Here is an 18136-nt window from a genome sequence, read left to right as displayed (position 1 = left end):
TCCATTTCCACCGTAACCTGTGTGTAAGTTTCATCTATTGGAAATGACATACAATTTTCCAAGTTTTTCATAGCTAAATTTATTGCTTGCAAAGCTGCCTGGGACTCGGGAAATTGACTAATGGAAATAATTTTTTAGTAATGTACATATATGTACTTCAAAGAGAAACACTATTGAAATGAAAACAATCACTTTTCTCATACTCAGCACAAACTTTCCATATTTATAGTGTACTGACCTATTTAAGTGTATGTTTTCTGTGGAAAACCACCCTTTAGAAACCCCACAAATATAAATAATTGGACACTCTGGCCCAATGCGTATTTGTGGGTGCAGGCAAAGAAATTTAAAGCAAATATACATTTTAAAAACTAAAAGCTGTACATATGATCATTCAACATAAGGTTGTCTATGGGGTAAGGGGCAGTATGGCTACACCTATAGTCAGGGAAGTTAAGTTTTTAGTAAGAAAATAACAAATAAAAACAGATTCAGAAGGGCACACATAAATGCCCTTTTTGGCTCATAAAGGTAAAAGCAGGCAGACTCTTTTTAAGATGAGTACACACAAAGCAAATTTCCTGCTGAATCAGTTGAAATTTGCTCTGTTGTTGACCCTATTAGCTCAAAGGAAGTCAACCATTAGAGCAAGTGTTGTTGAAAGAATAGGTTGGAAGTTCCTCAGCCAAGTGTTCCTTTGGGTATTCTGACAGCGGCCGTACCACTGCAAGAATACAAAGCTCACAGCACAAGATTCGTCCATCCACACTTTTTTTCCTTTATACTGCAGGTTGAATGACGATAATATATCAGTGTATACCATACTGTAGGCAGGACGTTATCTTTAGAATGATTAACAGATTCTGTCCCCTCCTCCTTGCACTTTCAGTATAGAGCATACACACAACCTTGTTCCTCACTGTGCCACCTACCTGGCCCCACACAGCTTATACCCAGAATTTTTTGAGAAATCTGTAGAGTAATACCATTGTATTTGTATCACCGTTCCTTTCACTTCAATGGAAAGGCAGCCCACAGCCAGACAAGCCATTGAAGTAATTGGACATCATGGGGCACATATATAGGTACTGCTCTGAAGAATCTAGATGGCCTGAGCACATAGTGCATAAAGGGGTTAATATGAGCGCCTACCCTACTGCCAAGTCCCTCTCCGCTGTGTCATGGCTGGCACAGAAAAGCTCCACCACTACCCCACACAAAGAGAAATGTACGAAACTTCCTTCCTTCTTGCAGGAAAGTGTGAATAGTCTACATATCAATATGGAATGCATGTTCTATGTATAAAGTTAAAGTGTATGTTTTTTCTTAGCTTTGGATAATGTGGGAAAGGGCTAGAACCCCTGTTAAGTTTTTACTGCTGTCTGGGTTTCCCCTAGAAAGATTTCTTCTCACTTCCTGTTCTTTTGACAACGGTTTTGACAGTCAGGAAGAGAGGGAAAATCTACAATAGGCATGGCAAAATTCTGGCATGGGTTCTAGCCTTCCCTTACTAGAGAAAGGAAATAACTTGTTTTTCTGTTTGTATTGCTGTTGGAGAGTTTCCCTCCCTGTATGGTTAAATGTTGACATCAGGACAGCAAACAAGGGCAGTAAAAACCTGACTGGAGTTGTGACTGGAGTTGTAACTCTTCTCTACTGCATCAAGGAAAAAAAGCTTTGGTTTCATGTACACCTAAATAATATAAGCATAAAGACAATAAAACATACACAAAATAGGTTCACTGTGCAGTGTATATGTAGAGATTTGTACTCAGAATATAAACATCATGTGATGTAATCGCAGTAGAGACAAAATCTGTCTGACATGGTTAGGGCAGGATTAAGAGCAACTGATGCCCTAGGCACAGCACAATAATGGTGCCTCCTTCCGCCCCTCTATTGCTTAACTTACAAGACATTAAGGTTTAATAACTGTGAGAGTCTATGGGGCTAGTCTACCTTTGTCTGTTGGCTGGGAGATGTAATGCACCTGCAGAGTCAGGAAATTGGGAACTTGTAGCATGGAATGTACAAGTCAAGGCTCAAGGCAAAGGGACATAAGGGATAAGTGGATTGTGTATTAAATTGTGCTAATCTTTTAAGGGCATGGTAGCTCAGGGTAAAACTCTGTGGTTCCCCCTTCCCTTGGTGCCTTAAGCAAGTGCATATTTTGCTTAATCAAGCCCCGGACACAGTACATAACACTGTTAAAAGTGGGAGCAATTTTCCCCTTTATCTATCATGGGTTAGCCTAAGAAACATACAATGATTTTATGACGGAATAAATGTCAGTTAAAGTACCGCAGCGCTGAATACTGAAAAATGGCCTGGATGGGAAGGGGGTTTAACACCGCGGATGTCAACTGGTTAAAGCTGAAAAAAGGACTCTAGTGTAGGTGTTTCAAAAATCAAGAGTCCTTTTATGCTTTGGGATTTCTGGCTTTTCATCTATATATAAAACGTGAACGTTTGTGCTAGCAGTGGGCTTTTCAACATCAAAGATGTGCAAATAATTCCAGAAATACTTTTCCCTGGTTAAAAAGAGTTAAGATAACATACATTCACGTTATTTCTTTGGAATCAGCTCTGCGGCTGATCCTTGGTGTTTATACAGTACCTTGACCTGAGAAGAGACCAGAACTTTTTCAGGCAAACAGAATTTTATGATCCAATACAGTGAATCTTAATTCACTGCACATTGTCTTGTTGGCTGACAAAGAAAAATTATCTTCTGTCCCATGGGCTTGCCTCGCCCATCATATAATTCTTAATAAGCCAGACTGCAGAAAGAATGCGCATAAATACACGTGAAAATGGAATGTGACAGAAGATAAATAGCATTTCTTAGCCCATGCTGGGACTAAAGATGAGAAAGACAAGACTTGGAAAAGGATAAAGGTTCTTTTGGTTATACTATCAGTTCTAAATAGTTATCCTCAATTTCTTTCTAAGCTTTACCAAGACAATGTTCTAAGTATGTAAGTGTAAATACAGCCCATACTGTTATTCCACGATCCATTAGCTCAGGTGTCCACTAGACTAGAGATGCATAAACTTCCGGGGCCCCAACTGGCAGTCTACCAGTGTTTTGAGTCTGTAAACAATGATGTAGAATACAACCATCTGGGAATGCTAAATAAAAATGTTGAGATCCATTATGGGTTCTCAATCTATAATTAATAATACATGGTTAATAAAGTGACATTCATACGTTGTTTTTTTTTTGAGGGATGGTTTTGAGTTGGTATAGTTGTATATTTTTGCCTGTTCTTCCACCTTGTTATGAGAATTTTGGTTTTGAATTCTATCAATTCAAAACCAAATTTCTCCCAAAAAGCTTCAAGAACAGGCAAAAATATACAACTATACCAACTCAAAACCATCCCTCCTTAAAAAAAAACTTATGAATGTCACTTTATTAACCTTCTATTACAAAATGCATTTTCAGTTATTGGGAATATGTACCTGGTTGCCTTTTAATAGACGTTTTCTTGCACCTTTTTGGGAGCACTATTGTGGTGAGGCCAGTTGTAGTCCTAACGAGTACTTGGGTTTTGAATTGATATTATTGTGGAACTGTGAACTCTAGGCTTAGAGAGCTTGTAGGTCATCAATACATTTTTAATTAACAGTGTTCTTGCCAGCAACTGGCCCCTCAGCCCTGAGCACTGCGTCGTGGGAGAAGGTCACATTTCCGGAAAGACTAAGGGAGGAATTTATCAAAACTGGAGCAGACTAAATCTGGAGCAACTGTGCATGGCAACCAATAGGGTTCTCTCTTTTATTTTGTTGAGTTAAGATTTGAAAATAAAAGACAGAAGCTGATTGGTTTCCATGCACAGCTACTCCAGATTGTGTCTGTTCCAGTTTTGATATATTCCCTTCTAGGGAAGGTCAGTGACGGTAAGTTTAAGTGTATATGCAGTATTGTTCATTTCATGTGCACGTTATTGCATGTATAGTCACATGTTCCTTTACACATTAGTCTCACTTTTTAGGCTTGTTTATGGTTTTATGTGTGTTAACAAATGAAGTCAGCAAGTTCAATTAGTTTATTTTTTGGGCAGAAGTGGATAGGCCCCCACTATGTGCTACTGCTGGAGCCAATAAATTCCAGCTGCAAAAGTGGAAAAGAAAAACAACTGTTTAGACTTTGGGCTCCGGCAGCCATTTTGTTCAATCATAGTGTGTACAGTTTTGTGGAAGCCAGTGCTTTGAAGCCAGAGCTAACTCAGATGTTTTCACTTTTTATTTACATATGGAGCATTCATTCAGCCCAGTATAAGCATTACACAGGAACTGTACTCCAATTTTATAATTCTCTTCCTGTAAACATCCACACTAGTTAGACGGAGGTAGAAGACATTGAAATGCAAGATGGCATCACAAATGACTGGAAGTAATTGAGCAATGTTTTCCCTTGTATGTGTAAATCTGATTTGGATTTATTTACTGGGCTGAAAGGTTACACTGTACAAACAGCAGCCTGGAACTGTGTCTAAATCAAATATACCAACAGACAGAAAAATCTTGTCAAAAACCTAAATCAAAACTGCTTAAAGCTGCACAGCTAAATACAGCAGAAATACATGTATGTCAAGTGCCATAGTATTTGTAATTCAGTTCAGTCAGTTTTGTGATCTGGGCACCTAGCTACACTGTGTATCTAGATTTTGGACCTCTCTGTAGGTTACACTGCAGTAAAGCAATGCAGTCTGGTCCAGGACCCGGCCCGGCCTACAATCATGCTGATCAGATCATCACTATGTTTTCCAATGCTTCAAGTATATGTAGATCCAATCATTAACATCTAACATAAGTGCATCTATGTTAAATTAGTGTCACAATTAATGTTTAATATTTTTAAAGGACTCAGGCGATTGCTGTGTAACTTACAATCGATCTGGTGTCTGTACCGTGTGGTACCCCCGCAGCGGCCACAGAGAGAGATTCAGCCGCTTCCAGCCGCTGATCTCTCCTCCGATCTTTGGACGCGGAATTACATCACTTCCGGTGTCACTGTACACAGTCTCCGGCTCTCAGAGCCAGGACAAGAAGCTGGGAAAGCAGATCTCGGCTTCCTCAGCTTGTTTGGGGTCTCTAGGTGACATTAGGGGTCTAAAAGACCCCTGATGCCTCCATAAAGAGGACCTGTCACACCCTATCTGCTATTACACAGGGTGCTTGTTAGTCCCCTATGTAATACCAATAGGGTTAGTGTACAAAAAAAAGGTTTTAAAAATGAATGTAACATTAAAAAAAAATGTTTAAGTCCCCCGCCCGTGGCGCCTACGTGCGAAAAAACGACAATTGTGCTGAACATGTTACATATCGCCTCGAACGTCGCAGTGAGAGCAATAATGCAATTTTTGCATAAATGCATAAACACATGTAAAAAAAAAATGCACAGACGCATATGCAACACTTGTCAAAAATGTACTTTTCCTTTATATGCATAAGTGTGAAAGGACCTTTAATTAGATAGGTTGTACCTTCATTTTCCTTCACTTTGATAAACAGTTCTTGCAAGGTCCATGCAGTATTTATTCTCTACGTGTGTGTGTGTATATAAGGATGAGCTATAGGTCCCAACTCTCAGGACCCCCTAGAGCTTGTCAATCCCCAACAACCTATGGGACGGTGGTGTAATACATCTGTAAATCAGATATCCTGGAAAAACTCAGGAAACATGTCTGATTTTGCTTACTCTGATCTCTCATATTATAATAGCTCTACAGAGATTAACATCTTGTGTGTTTCAGCATCATGCATATACTTAATGATTTCCAAGCAAACATTTCAATGTTCCATCCAATATCACAAGCCCATAATAAAATGTGCGATTCACAGGGGAACAGCTACATGTGGGTTTGTTTTACTGAAAAGAGTTTTTCTTCCTGTCAAAGCTGCTTGTTGTATTGTTCCTGGAAGTGTGTAAGTCCAAGTGTACATATTTTGCATGGGAATGTTTAAAGAGGAATTCCAGGATATAACTTTAAAACAATGGGCAGATCGTACGGGCTTTCAGGAAGCATACGACCATCGCAAGACAAAAGTCTTGCGATGGTCGTAAGGTGTATGGGCACCTTTACAATCACTGAATGTTGACACTTAATGACTTTCTGTACACTGAGACAGTAAATATGCAGATTTAGAGTTCTTTAGTACCCCACACCCTGGGCCCAGCTCTTCTTCTTTATTATGCTGACAGGCAGTGCTACTTAAAGCATATCTAAACCCAAAAACAAAAATTTAATGTATTGCAGCTTTCAAGCCCATAGATGTGATGGCTGCATTAGTTTTCATTTTGATCATTTTTTACCTTCATTTGCACCTGGCCATCCTGCAAATATCACACTTCCAGACCCTGCTTGTCTACATTTATATCTCTTTTGTATCTATTGAGGAAGCCATTGTTGTCACAGGCTGCACACCAAACATGTTTGCCTCTTTTCTTCTCCATTACATGATAGATTAATTGAACTAGTAGTTTACACAAAAAAGAAAAGGCGTTTGTACTTTCTTTTCCGCTCTTTGCTGTCACAATAATTGCATAAAAATATGACAGTGCATAGCCACAGTTAATATTCATATTAATGCGAAGTGAGAATTTTATATAGTTATTTTCCTTAAGCCATTATCTTTGGTGGTAGTATAGCTGGTTAATTTACTGCTTTCTTGTGGTCATTTTGGTTATTGCACCATGTTTTTCTGTATTCCCTCCTCTTGTGTGTAATGTACTGCCCTTCTTCTCCAACTAGTCGTTTAGTGTCATGGCTGCCTATAGCAGGACCACATGTACAGAGTAGCTTGGAAACATTATCATCCTTGACCTTCAAATACCATCTGTTCATTCATCTGCTGCATGTCTGCTGTAACCTGCTGCACACAATAAAGCACCAAGTGAATGAAGAGGTATTTGGTGAGTTCAGCTATCTGATGGGGATTGTCTGCAGTATCTGTATGTGCCTATAGAGGCCAGGCATAGAGGTCTCAGCAAGAGATACATCGCTAATTCAACAATCGGAGTCAGAATAAGCTCACATGAAGTGAAACGGTGTCACACACCCCCTAATCCTCTAGGTTTCGGATCTCAGCTGCGGCAGGACAATAACGTACTTAACCTTGCTTCACAAGAAGAGAAACGGCTTGTCAGGCTTAAACCCCTGGCGTCACTCTCAGACTGGACGGAGAGTTAGGAGTTTCAGCATCATCTGCCGTATGCCTCTTTAAGTCTTGGTCTTACTGCATAGGGCCCTAACCATAGAAATTAATCATAACGAAGGTATATGATTTGAAATAATACAGCTTCCTTCTGGAGTAATGGTTCCAATTAATGAAGGTAGTTTGTAAGCATATAATCACTATGTAGCAGAAAGTCAATAAGCATTGGAGTAAGACCCGGCAGTGCTAATTCCCTTGGTGGGGTACTTGCGTTTAGGAGGTCAGGATCCAGGTCCGGAGGACTGCTGGCTGTACTGGTTAGGAGCACTGCGGTCTGGTTACTGTCAGGAAGGTGTCCAAGATGAAGGAGTACTGGTGTTTGGAGAGGGAGTCCCCGGCGGATTGCTTCAGCACTGGTAGGGCTGACCAGAAGATGTAAGTGGAGGTAGAGTCGTCGGGAGGCTGCAGGGCGCTGGTCCGCAATTGTGGAACACCATATCAGCCTCCCGACTGTGTTTAAATAGGCCGCCGCTGACCGGGGTTGAGCGCACGGACGGCCGGCGACTTCCTCATTCCACGCTGGAACGCAATACGTCACATTGCGCCAGTGGAGCCATAGAGACTGTCCTCCCTGCGCTGCGTTCCAGGGTGGAACGCAACCGACGCGACCCGGAACCCCTGCGGATTTTACACAAGGACATTGCATTTTTGACAAGCTCAACAGGTATTATCTGTACTTGCTAAAAATGTTCTTAGCCTGAAAAAATGCAGCCACCTCATCTAGTTGAATTGCCAGCTGCTTAGTCATAAAGTTACCTCTATGACTAAGCCATGATGGTGAAACGTGCGTGGAGAGGCTGATCCATGGGGTTCTTGTATCACAAGATGGTGATCCTAAATAAACTTTCGAATTTGGTGAAGATCCATACAGAGTGCGGTTGAACTTTAATGCAGAGATATTCAAGGTAGCAGTGAGCCTCATTGACGAGCACCTGGAAAAAGATTGTGCAGCTAGTTGGTCCAGGGAATTTTGGAGCGACGCTTTTTCCTTTTTGTTTGAAATAAAATGTTAGTTATTAGGTTGGGATACGCTTTAAATAAAACCAGTTGCTACTGTCACTGTTTAGGTATTCCAAGTAATCATAACAGTATCAAAGGGCCTTGTAATTAATATTATTGTTTGTTTTATATCTCAGTCATCTTAAACAGAGTAAGTTAAAGTGTGTATAAAGCCCAAATGTTCTTTCTTTGAGGAATGGTTAAGGCCCCTGTCAGGTATTTTTCTTTCTGTGTCCCGTTGGGGAGATTTCCTTTAATTTTCTGTGCCAGACATCTTTTCAAAGTGAGGGCATATCCCTTAAGCTGTTTGTTACCAGAATAGGTTTTCCCATTGAAAGATTTTCCTTCCTGTTTTTGTGTCAACTTATAAATGTTGAATTTCCCATCACTTTTTCTACTGGAGACAATGGTCACCGATACCTTAAAAAAAGCCAACAGGGGTTCCAATTTTTCTACATTCTATCCAAACCTAAACCGTTTTTGCTTCACTTACACTTTAAAGGATTTAAACCCTGACTGGATGACATTAGTCATAACTGACATAGTGATCACATGATCAAGAGCCACTCTGATTGGTTCCTGTTCGTCAGTGGGCAATAGAGCTGTTAGTGACATATTGGATTAAGAGCCATCAGCCACGCAAAATGGCTGGTAGCTCTTGAAGGGAGGAACATTTATTTTACCATCCCCATTATTGTGCAAGTTGCGGGTAGGAAAGGGGTTTAAGGGAAATATGCTGACTTGTTTTTGATGCTCTGTAGATGTCAACTCTGCTCTGCTACTTAGTTAGTCACTGACCTAAAGGAAACACCTCATATGCTGGTCAGCAACACACCAAGTGGTGAAGGAAGGATAAAGATGACAACCCCAGAGCAGGCACCTTCAAATACAGATTAGCTACGGCAGATTCCCACATTTTTATCCTGACAGGCTCTTTTTAAATGAGATCCTTCACTGATCCAGTCCCAGCAGTAATTTATTTCAGCTTGCGTTCTGTGTATTAACAAAAGAACTTCTCAATGAAACTGGAAAAACATCGGTCAACATCTGGCTGACAACGCTTATCTGAGTTGAATCTTTGTATTTTATGGCCACAAATATAAGAACATATGATGTGTTGATAACACGTGTGTTTTCTATACTGGAGCAGCTGTTCCTATACAAGTCACTCTGATTCTTATATTGTCTAGCAGTCTATGTGTCCAATGCTATGTGCACAGCTGCGGTGCATGATCTCTTGATTACAAGGGCTCAAAATCTGATTACATGAATAATTATATTCTGAACTGTCCTTGTGCTTACTGTCTAAGCAACACTTCAGGAAAGAAAAGCATTCAGATAATGAGATTTCTATATTTATCTTGCAAGTGAATTTATAGTGTTTTCGGTTTCCTAGACACAGACACAGAAGATACATAATCCAGACGTGAATCATCTTTTCAGTGTGATCCTGTTTTAAAACCTTCTTTCTTTATGTATTTTGTAAACACATATGTACTTTAGGACAGCCATATTTGCTTATTACATATTCTGCTTCCTGCTTTGCAGTGTTACACACTGGTTGTACTTGGGGTGGGACTGGGGTACCTGGAGCTAACTGGGAAAGGGAGGTTGTGGGTTTGATTTACTATAAGGGGTCTTGGTTACATAGGAAGTGTTTAACAGTAGCAGGGTAGCTACCTGCAATCCAGTGTTGAACTCAGGGCTTATTCACACCAGTCTACACTCTAGCAGGATAGCTATGTCTGGTTTTATGCCTTGATTCAAACACTTTTTTTTCTCTCCACGATCAAATCTTGGGGGCAGGGTCCATTGTGAGAGGCGGTGTGATATGTTGTTACAACACATTGCACTGTTTACATTTTCTTCAGTTTTTTTTTAACTTGATTAAAGTGTCACAACACTACTCTTCATTTAAATTTATGCACCACAGTGCGTTATGATAACTTATGGTGAGGTTAGTTGTGCTGCGTATGTACACTGTCTGTCCAAAGAAAAAGTCACCACCTGGATTTAGCTATGCAAATAGGTAAGAACCTTCCCCTGGATAATAGGTCTAGGTTCAGCAACGTTATGTCGCCAAAAAATGGGGTCAGCTGCCTACCTGAATATACTGAATGAGCAGGTTTTTCCATCAATGGCATATTGTAAGATGACAATTCCAGGATTCATCGCGGTCAAATTGTGAAAGAGTGGTTCAGGGAGCATGAGGCATGATTTTCACACATGGATTGGCCACCACAGAGTCCAGACCTTAACCCCATTGAGAACCCTTGGGATTTGCTGGAGAAGACTTTACGTAGTGGTCCGACTCTCCCATCATCACTACAAGAAAAGCTAATGCAACACTGGATGGAAATAAATATTGTGATAATAAATAAAATAAATAATAAATAAAAGCATAAGCATATCGAAACAATGACACGGCGAATGCGCATATGTTGCTTTTTGTTTTGGACAGGCAGTGTAATTAAACAGTGTACCAAGAAAAAAGCTTTATATGTCATTTAAAAAAAAGCAAAAATAATTTCGGTAGAGAAATTAGTTATAGGGGCATATTTATAAAGTACTAAATGTGCCAGTCGCCAAAAATGAACTGCAGGGTTAATCTCTGTAAAAGACATTTAGAACACATGCACTAAAAAGATAAATCTGCAGTAAATATTTGGTGATTGCCACATGTACGGTTTCATAAATATAATAATAAAGAACCAACATATACTGATACTGCTAACTTTGGTCTAGGCATCTAGGCCTTATCTTTAGTCAGGAAAGGGTTAAGGAAATGAGAACAATAAAATATGTTTTAGATTTGGTTGCAATGTGTTACATAAAGAAAAAAAAATTACAGCACACAGCCTCCACTTGCCATACAGCAAGTGGATAAGTCTACTATAAGAAGGTCCTTTCAGATCTTGTTCTATGTACACTGTGCAAAGGTGATTTACATCCACAGGACGGGATCTGCAACTCCACTGCAACTTCAAAGAACAGGCACCAGCAATCATTTTAGAAAATGACATGTATGAACACTGCTTCCCCTCACAAGTCTGGAGAAAGTAAATATCACATTTACATGGCATTTTTGGTACAACCAAGAGAAAATCATTTGCTGTTTTCTTTTCCTCAGTTCATTTATTCATCATGAAAGAGCTTTGGGCCTTTTGTCCAGTGTTAAAGTATAAGAATGTTGATATAAATAGATAATTGAATAGGACTGAAGGAAGCAACTGGCACATTCTGTATCTGTAGTATATTACCATCCTCAACTTGATAAAATTTACGTAAGGTTGGTTCAGACATTGCTTGTTATTGTGAAGGATAAAGTCGCCACTATTTGCATCTGAACTGAGCGGCAGCCCTTTTAAAAGCAATAAAGGGAACATGAGAAACCAATTAGTGAGCTGCACTGCTTTAGAACACTGAATCTGTGCTAGGGCCACTAGTCCACTCATTTAGCATTGACAGCCATGTGAAACAATAAGTACACCCCATTGAAATTTTCGAGATTAAAGAGGAATTTTACCCCTATCTTTGAAATGACAACAAGTACACCTTTAGAAATGTTTCGTAATGACAATCTACAAACTGATTCTTATAGATTATTGCAGGATTTTTATTCTCTGCATACTTTTTTTTCCCCCCTCCTCATTCTTCTCACAGTGCCCATTTTTAGTAAGGGCATATTAATATATCTCCCTTTACTTCCTGGAACTCTGGCACATGTGACTAGGACATGTGACCATGCACATCATTTCAGAGGAGGAAAATGCCTTTCCCTGAGATCTCATGAGATTACAGATGAGATTTAACAGCAATGCTCTGCTGATGTAACCTTCCTAGGATGCAATGCTTGGGCGCATTACATTACTAATGCCCAAGAAAACCAGGAAGTGGAAAAACAATAATTGTAAGTAAAAGAAAATATGTTTGTTTAACTAAAGAATGTAAGATGATTTCATATCAGCATGCACAGCTGTGTGGTGAGGTGATTTTTTAGTGAAAGGGGGTAAAGGTCCACTTTAACATTCTATTTGCACAGGCAAACAATAGATCTTGATTCAGATATCACCTACAGATGAAGGTGACATACTTGAACTAATGACACATATGATTGACATGGTGTATTATCATATACCAACCTCCTCCCGTGACAATACTGTTGTGATCCACCCAGCTGCATGAGTGACAGCTTGCTCTGCCTATCTAGAGGCAGACCCAGCTGTGCCCACCCCTTCCCTTGCAAATTCCTCCAGTCAGCACTGGAGGATCGGAGAGGGGAGGGGGAATCCCTGCGGGGAGCCGTGACTGACAGTCACCACTCTCTGCAGGGAGATGATCTGGAAATGAGTGAATCGTTTGCATGTTCCTGCTCACTTCCCGATCAATAGAGCCGACCTGTGACAGCTTCTTTGTCACAGGTCGGCTCTAACTATGAGGATGTGTGGAAATCCCTCACCTCATAGTTCTCCTTTCAGTATTTAGAATCTCATTAGGACTTGTTCACACCAGCTGCATTTAGGTGTGTTTTCTAAATGCATCCAAATGCAATCACAGTAAATTCAGTGCTTTCCAATCAGCCTAGTTGGGCCACAACCTGGAGAATGCATTGGTGGCTGGACATTGAAAGAGAACAATTTTCCACCTATCGTCTCCACCTTAGAATGTAGTAGTATACGAACAGACTGCACTATCCAGAAAATTACAATACTTCAGACTTTATTGAAATTCACAGCAAATCCAGTATAACAGTGAATAAAAGTGTATAAAGCAGCAAATACCAGCACTGCACACCCCCAACCAGCTACAACCTCTGGAGGATTTACATTGCCATATCTAAGGATTTGGATAGTACATCCGGGAGTAATTTAGACCATTCTTTAAAGTGATATTAATCCTTACTTAAAAAAATATACATAGTATTGTAGACCCCAGCACTTACCTTGTTTGCATGTCCATTTCTGTTTTTCCGCTGTGGCTGCTTTCAAATCTTGCTGCAAAGAACATGCCCTCTCATGGAGCCACCTAAGCATGGATACATGGACACGTGTGTTTACGTCCATGAAGCCTATAGTCCCGCAAGCACGCCACTCCCCTTGTTCCTCCCTCCAGCTGCTGATTGACAGCGACTGGAGTTTGCACTCTCCCTGCATGTGAAGGGCACGGGGATCACGCTCCACTACCTGGATGTTCAAGCAGCAGCGCTGTGGACCATGAGCTGCTGGCGGTGAGCAGGTAGGATAATTAATCTTTCAGGCACCTTTATAAGGAAACAATTTGCTGGGTAATGTTCCACTGCTTGATATTACCCAGTACATTTAAAAAAGGCAGAGGGTTTAATACTACTTTAAGGTTTTTACCTGAACCCTTATTCACTTTTACCTGAAATTATCCTAGATGTGTCTCCACTCTTGGGGAATTAAGGATCCAAGGATCTGTTTGGGCTGCCTGGAGAATTCCTACAAATTTGGTCCCTCTGTGCTCCCTTGCCTGCATATGCAGTGGAGGGAAAGTGTATACGCTGATGGGGAAACCACGGGTCCAACCTATACACTGCACTCTTTGAATGTTTTTAATAATGCTATACATTTAACAGTGCACGGATTGTATATAGAAATACAATTTATATTTTTTATATAAAAAAACACAGGTGAAATATGATTGTATCATTTTAGCCCCTGAAAAGTCGCATATGGTAAATTTACGATGATTGTATATGCATTTTAATAGTGTTTATAATTAATTATGCCCTAAGTGGCCATTTTGTGTATGAGGGGCTAGACTTCTGTATAGATAGATGCTGGGGTACCTGCAAGTAGTTTGAAGACTGTAGTAACATGACTAGGTCCTTCCCTGCAGTTATTGGCTGTCACAGCCATATTTGTAATTTCTACCTTGTCAATTTAACTATCTTTGTCTTTAATTTGAACTTAAGTGTCCTTTGGCATAGCCAGATGCCACTCCAACACTAATGGTAATGTTTAGGAGTTTGTTTTGTTTATTTTTTAGATAGATACCTCACATGATACCTGTATTATAATTTTTTTAAATGAGATGTTATGCTGATATTAAGTTGCATTACCAATGCTGCGACCTTGCCCTTTCCAACTTGGAATAGACTAGTGAATGTGGCCGGGAAGTAAAGAAAGGAGCCATTGCGGTATGTTGTGCCTTGTAAATTCCTGATAGGCATAGGTGGCACCATACAAACGGGAAAGGCAGCAACAATGATAAACATCAATATTTGGCACAGATTATTTATTTGCACAGTCCACGTGCAGGTTCACCACTTTTCATGTGCTTCTACCAAAAAGATGCCACAAGTGTATGTGCATATAAATGACAGCTTCTACAAGGACTGATGAAACAGGTCCACTGTTCTTTGCAAAAAATTTCAAAACTGCATAAAATAAGTAAAATAAATACAAGGTATTCTTTCGGAAAATAGTGTGCTCTGTAAACATCCACCCCATTATTCTTAGAGCCCCACATTATTTTCATAGGACTGATACCATGTCTTAGACAATATACTATTATTCCAAACCTCTTTCTCATTTCTTTCTGTATGCTGGTCCGTGCCTGTGCATGTAAGCCTTTTCTGAATAATACATCATTTGTGCACCAGATAGGCAGCATGGCACAAAATCAGCTGCTGAGAAATATGTTTTCATGCAGCCATCAGCAGAGCGGAATTCAGGTATGTCTTTTTTTAGAAACAAAGAAATACCTTTCACCAGTCAGCAATGGAAGAATGTTGAGAACTTCTCCGTAACAATCCCCACTATTGTATGCTACTCTGTGCGATTTCATGAGCTCAGTATTTTTTTCCCTGTTTTGAGCTAAAGTTACAGGCTGTACATTTTTGTCTAGTAGTCAAATCAAAAGTTTTTACTAAGTATTTCAGTAGCAGGATACTCAAGGTAACTTTACCTGTAATTTGTTCCAGTAGATTGTAATGACAACATTTCTTTTTTTTTTTAAAGTTGCTCATGTTTAGCGGGCCTAATGCCATGAATGGCATCATTTAAACAATAGTAAAATCTCTTCTATCCCCAGAAATTATAGACAGATGTCAGAGGTACTTTCAAATCCAAGCAGAAAAAAACACAATAAAGTTTTACAGCTTTGATAGTGTACAACCTGTCTGAAGGTTATGACCACCAAAGTGCAAATTCTAACCTGCATTGGCAATACTTTGCCATCAGTTAGTGAGATGTAGCACACAATTTTCCTCCTTCAAACTATACTTTGGCCATGTTCCCAGAACATTAGCAGTCTGTGCTCTCTGTTCCCTTCTCCCCTGTGTCAAACCAGGTTGAAATTTTAGGAGGCAGGAAGTGTTAAGGCCTTTGAAGTTGGGGGGAGCTGGTACGTGTTCGTACACTGCAGGAAAATATATTATGTAAAAGCAAACCTGCCCTGATCTTTTCACCTGCACCCAGCTAAGTTTAACGACCTGCACAAGCATCTGACCCCAGTGAAACCCATGAGAGTTTCATCAGATTGGAGGACTTTCAGGTTAGGGCTAGAGGGAATGTCATTCAGCAGGTTCCTTTCCTTTCTCCCTGGCCACTTTCCATTAGATGGTAACAGCATGTATAACAGGCACATGCTCACATTAATGCATTCCTGTTAAGTCGCACCATGTGAGCAGCAGAATGTATATACAGGCTATATACAGTGCTGTACAGCGCTCAAATAAAGTAAACACTTCAAAAACAAAATCCTAGCCGTGTCCCGGCACTAACTAAACATAAGATAGTCCTGACTACCAAACTGTACAAACCTATTGTTTGTCAGGCTTCAGCAATCCACCATGACCAACCTTGTGCTCCAGCAGATAGAGGCTGTCTGCTCCCCAGGCTCCTGAGCTCTGTCTGTTTGCTTCACCTGCACTATATTGCCACTGAGGCAAAGTGTAAAACCTGAAGCTTACTAGGGGTTCCGGAAGGTGTAAGAGAGGAATCTGGGTGACACATAAACCCTGGACAGGACCTCTCCTTGCTCTCTACATGATGACCTGCTACAGTGTTTATAGACATTGTCTATATATTTACTTCAAATAGTACTTTTTTAATAGAGATCTACTGTATGCATCAGACCAAAAAAGGAAACAATCTTGATTTCCCATGTGTTTAACCTTTTGAGCTGATCATTGTAATTGACCAGATGCTTGAAACAATTATTTAGTGCAATACAAAGAGAAAATTTGCTTGCATCAGTCTGGTTGCTTTAAATGTCTACAGGTGAAAAGTTGACAATTTACAAACATGACAATTTACTGTTTACTGTACTATGCCGCTCACTCTTTGGTTCACAAAGTTTGCTGGAAATCTAATCTTCTGGATTTCTTTTCTTAAACCTTAAATATGTAGAACATGAAGTCCATAAAGTCCTTACCTCCCAACTGAAAATATAGGGTAGACATTATTTCCAGATGCATTGCAATTGTGTGCAACCAACGACTACCCAATGGTTCTATAGAAAGCCTAATCATATATCATTAATATCTTCTGTCTCTCCTTTGCAATCTTCCCTAAGCAGTGGGATTCAATTAAATGACTGCCAAGAGGTTTCAGAACCACCAGGGAGCCTTCTGAAAGCCCCAGTCAGTCTGTCACTGACAAATTTATGTAAAGCAAGAAGTCCTCAGACTTGCCTACATACAAACTGTTTGTCTTCTGAAGACGATGTAAGCTACCCTGTAAATAATACCCTAATATTGTTATAAATAGGGTGTAGCAGGCTCCTCCGTTTACACCCTATGATGTAACAGGCTCCTCCTGTTACACCCTATCACCTGTGATAACAACCTAAATGTAATAACACAGCACACAGCAAAGTGAGGCAGTGGGTGTAGATAACTGAAAATGCAAAGAATGCCCAGCATACATATTACAGGTGAAAATGTGGAAAAGTAAACCTATGCTTTAATTCATGTATCCTTGTCCCAACCATTCCATATTTTATATTATAGTGAGCAGTTATATTTTCTAGCAAATATAGATGATGCATGTGTACATGTGTACATAACCAAGATTTACATTCTTTACAGAGTTACTTTATTTGTCATTGTGTGCAAGGCTTGTGTATCACTTGATTGGTTTTACTGCGGTTAAACTATTTTTGGCATCATCTCCTCTAATGAATGGTGCAAGTCCTGAGATTTGTTATCTGTTTTATTTTTTTAGGTCTGCGTCCTAAAAGGACCATCCGCTTGGTGCTGTGGACTGGAGAAGAAGAAGGAGGTGTTGGTTCCAGTCAGTATTATGAGAGACATAAAGTAAGTGACTTTTTCAGGCAGATAGGTGACACATTCAGCTGTTCATTATGCTTCACAATAAACCCATCCTTGGTGTGTTCATCCCTTCTTAGCTCACCCTGCTCAGAATATAGATGATGGGTGGGTAGCTGGACTTACAAAATAAAGATTTACTGTCTAATAGGAGACATATGGGAAATGTAAATTGTGCCTAAGCAATACCTTGAAAAATATATCTTCTGTCTTGAATTGTTAATGAAAAATAATGGTGCACTTAAGGTAGGTGACGGTGCCTGTGTGCCTACAGCCTTATAGCTGTACATGTGCTATATGGGATCATCTAAGGCAGTGGTTGCCAACTTTTCGGACCTCAAGGACCACTAAATTCATAATTTTAAATCCCGCGGACCACTAGTATGAATTCTCATATGTGTATACATACAGGTGAAACTCGAATAATTAGAATATCGTGCAACAGTAATTGCAGTAAGTGCTGCAAAAGGGGCCCAAACCAAGTACTGAGTACATATGCATACTTGTACTTTTCAGAGGTCCGATATTGTTCTATGTACAATCCTTGTTTTATGGATTGCATGTAATAATCTACTTTTTTGAGGTTGTGGATTTGGGGTTCTTGGGGTTTTCATGAGC

The 18136-nt window shown here is 39.9% G+C and overlaps 1 protein-coding gene across 2 annotated transcripts in view; it reads left to right on the top strand.

Annotated features, from left to right (window-relative positions):
• Nucleotides 1–18136, top strand: part of CPQ (carboxypeptidase Q) — a 294636-nt gene that overhangs the window by 213366 nt on the left and 63134 nt on the right. Inside the window, exon 5 of one of the 2 annotated variants that reach the window (XM_018556153.1) lies at nucleotides 17415–17506. In XM_018556153.1, coding sequence (XP_018411655.1) covers nucleotides 17415–17506 — 92 coding nt within the window. Of the gene's footprint in view, nucleotides 1–17414; nucleotides 17511–18136 lie in introns of both variants that reach the window. The other variant, XM_018556154.1, reaches the window with a different exon arrangement.

This window comes from Nanorana parkeri, unplaced genomic scaffold, assembly GCF_000935625.1.
Source record: "Nanorana parkeri isolate BGI_ZX_2015 unplaced genomic scaffold, ASM93562v1 scaffold226, whole genome shotgun sequence".
NCBI lineage: Eukaryota > Metazoa > Chordata > Amphibia > Anura > Dicroglossidae > Nanorana > Nanorana parkeri.
This window is presented reverse-complemented; position numbering and strand designations above follow the sequence as displayed.